The sequence below is a fragment of the Silene latifolia genome, chromosome X (genome assembly GCF_048544455.1).
Source record: "Silene latifolia isolate original U9 population chromosome X, ASM4854445v1, whole genome shotgun sequence".
Classification (NCBI taxonomy): domain Eukaryota; kingdom Viridiplantae; phylum Streptophyta; class Magnoliopsida; order Caryophyllales; family Caryophyllaceae; genus Silene; species Silene latifolia.
Window position 1 is genome coordinate 134,392,719 of NC_133537.1, and position 3,089 is coordinate 134,395,807.

Here is a 3,089-nt window from a genome sequence, read left to right on the forward strand (position 1 = left end):
AAGAGATTTAAAAGCGGGCACTGAAATGTACATTATATTATTTTGCTAATTCAAGTACATCATAAGTCGCTATTCAAGGAGATAATAACGTTCAAGTAAATAGCACGCCAAAAATAGACAAAAAAGTACTTTAATTAAGTGCAACAAAACATTGGTTCACAAATTCAACATTTTGCTTATGCAATTACAAATCATTACACATACTAACGTACACTAGAATTTAAAACATCATACTACATGAACAGGGGATGTCATCGACAAATTCTAACATATCTGCGTAGATAATATCCGAACATTAAATGTAATCACTAGCTTTAGAGAAATGAGCCTTCTTCGCATGATCAGCAACAGTTTCATGGCAATCGTTGTGCTCGAACATAAGTAATGTGCATAGATATTTGTATCGTAACACTTTAAGCACGCTCCGCTGCAAAACAGAAGCCAACAATTAACAAGATAAGCAAAACACAATGAACATGAATTTCTTTAAAATAAGAACCAACACTCACATCATTTTTCATCAGGCCACATTTCCAAGAGATTAATCCCATAAATGTTTCCATGTGTCTCATTGTGTATATACCACAGTCATCAACATTGTAGTTATTTCTCCAACTAAGCTTTGCAACAATGGGATCCATAGCCAACACAATGTTGCTAGAGTCAGAAGTTTTTGGGTTCTCACCCAAAAACCTTCCAAAAGCATCAATCTATGACAAAATATTATAAACCAGTGTTAAGCGTGACTAATAGTCAAAAGTCAATAGAACAACAAAAATGTGTCAAATTCAAACATACTGTTAACAGTGGAGATACACCATATTTCTTGATGGCATCTTCATCTGAGAGTGAGTTGTCAAGAATGACGAAACACTTCCTCACCAGGTCAACCACGTATAAGAAAAAGTGTTTCTCGTGTACAATTGGGAAAAAAAACTGAAATTACAAAACAAATGACGTACAACCATAAGTACAGTCAAACTCTTCAAAGGGTACATTTTAACTAATCATGAGGCACATGTAAAAAATGAGAACAGTACATTGTAATATAAAGTGACCTTATTTAATACAAACGCAAAGAAAATTCCCTTTGACTCAAGCAGTTGAAATAAAACAAAAGCAGAATGCAGACATGGAATGATAGTATGACTCATGGTCTATGTTCCCAACGTGTGCATATAGTTGCAACTGCTCATGCATATTAGATATTCCCCACATTGAGAAATTACAACGTTAACATTGTAAATATTTAAAAAGTACATTTAGTACGTTTAGAAAGTACATTGAGAAATTATAGCATTAACATTGTGTTAAATGGCCATTTATCCTACTTTGGCCTAATCTGAATTTTTTTAATATAAAATGGGTATATACAAGTTGAGGTTCAAATGAGTTTAGTAGTTGGAATTAATCAAAAAAAGAAAGGACTTATGCGACAATAGTATGTCTCAATTTTTAAAAAATGCAATACAACAATGGCAAAGAAAATTGCAAAGTATGTCAAGCAAACAATAACAACTTACGAGTGCGATTGAAGCTATTTCTATTCCCAGGAAAAGCTGCAACTCCATTTTTGCACGAGCCTCGAATAATTCATAAATTTTTTCATCACTTAAACCTGGGCTGGGTTTCGCTAATACAGACTGCATGAGAAAGTAACGAAAGAGGGAAGTACAATATTTCAAAATACATATTACACACAGCATTTAAGAGTGTATGTAAATCTACTTACATGCACAAGCATGGTAAAAAAGAACCGCTTTGGAGTACCAAGATTATTTTCTTCCTCTTTACAATTCAAATATGATGACCAGCAATCAGTTACAACACTCGAAACATGTTCAGACGGCTTTAATGACCACAAATGCATTCGCGTTGCAAAATAAGTCTTGTTCGAACTTGTACGAATATAAGTGCTCACTAGAGCAAAAAATATGACAAATTACTTGTCAGGTGTGAAACACTGAAAATGACATACACAAAATGGTAATTTAGCAAGTACACATTTTAGATTAACTGCAACGACGATTGTTAGTGCCCCGATCCATCGAAAACATAATCAGCCACTTGAAGGTGCACCGTAGTAAGAGGTGTTAACACATTGGTGTCATCTTGGATAGCAGAAAACAACGGATCAAAACGAGATGACTGTTGCTTGTTGCTGGATAGAGGTATATAAGAAGGACTTGCCATGAAATGAACCCTTTTGGTAGCTGAAGAAGATTCACGGCGATCCCGTTTAACCCCTTTAGCTGCAGCTAACCTTGCCTCACTCTCAGCAAAGTCTTTCTCCACCCCTAAATCAAATGAAAATTCACCAGTGACAGGCACAAATGAATTTCTCCACTTAGCACATTGTTCTCTGTGTTTAGCACGAGCAAGTTTTAATTTGTACGCTTTCTCAGCTGCATTTGCTACAGCAATAAACTGTTCATCCTCATCTAGTGTGCTGGATTCCCACGGTGGTGCACACGACACATCTTCGGTACCACCACCATATGTCAAATATACAAATTCAGTTGCCGAATGGGCCTGTTTGACACACTCTTCACCTGGGAAACATTGCAAACCAACCGCGTATTTCTCCTCTAACACAACCATATCTTCCATGACTCTCTTTCTTTGAAGCAGTGTAGTCATCAAACTCTGGACAAGGCACAGTATGAAGGTACATATTTAGTACTATGAAGGTACATCTTTAGTACTATGAAGGTACAAAGAAAATATTTCAAAGTGAATCTTGAAAAGGAATAGTGAATACTTCGAGAATCAATGGATATACCTCCGGAGACGAGTATGAAATTGGAGATTTTGTATCAGTACTAACATCCTTCGACACTCTCCGTAATTTTTCAACCACTTGTCTACATGGATTAGAAAATCTAATTCTTTCCATCAATCAACCTTTTACACGACCAAGACCAAACTGACCAGCTTCCATCTCCTGCTTTTCCCTTGAGAAAAGTGCAGCAGATGTCCAATTCAAAAGAGTATAGTAATCTCTTTCTACGAATCGTTTTTCATGGACAACACGGTCAATATAAACAAGCTGCAAGTGAAAACAGGATTATGACTGGAAAATGGCAGGT

The 3,089-nt window shown here is 36.0% G+C and overlaps 1 protein-coding gene across 1 annotated transcript; it reads right to left on the minus strand.

Moving 5' to 3' along the window:
- Positions 1 to 295: 295 nt before the first annotated feature.
- LOC141618387 (uncharacterized) lies at positions 296 to 1,870 on the minus strand. Its single transcript, XM_074435485.1, has 5 exons — positions 1,733 to 1,870; positions 1,524 to 1,643; positions 799 to 936; positions 510 to 710; positions 296 to 427 (listed from the first exon to the last, which is right to left on the minus strand). The coding sequence occupies exons 1-5, from the start codon at positions 1,868 to 1,870 to the stop codon at positions 296 to 298; spliced, it is 729 nt and encodes a 242-aa protein (XP_074291586.1).
- Between the last annotated feature and the right edge of the window lie 1,219 nt (positions 1,871 to 3,089).

Coding starts and splice junctions, on each gene's coding strand:
- LOC141618387 (XM_074435485.1), bottom strand. CDS start 1,870: ATGCATTTGTGGTCATTAAAGCCGTCTGAACATGTTTCGAGTGTTGTA. Junction 937..1,523: donor AAATAGCTTCAATCGCACTC/GTAAGTTGTTAT, acceptor TTGTAATTTCAG/TTTTTTTTCCCAATTGTACA. Junction 428..509: donor GTGGCCTGATGAAAAATGAT/GTGAGTGTTGGT, acceptor TCTGTTTTGCAG/CGGAGCGTGCTTAAAGTGTT.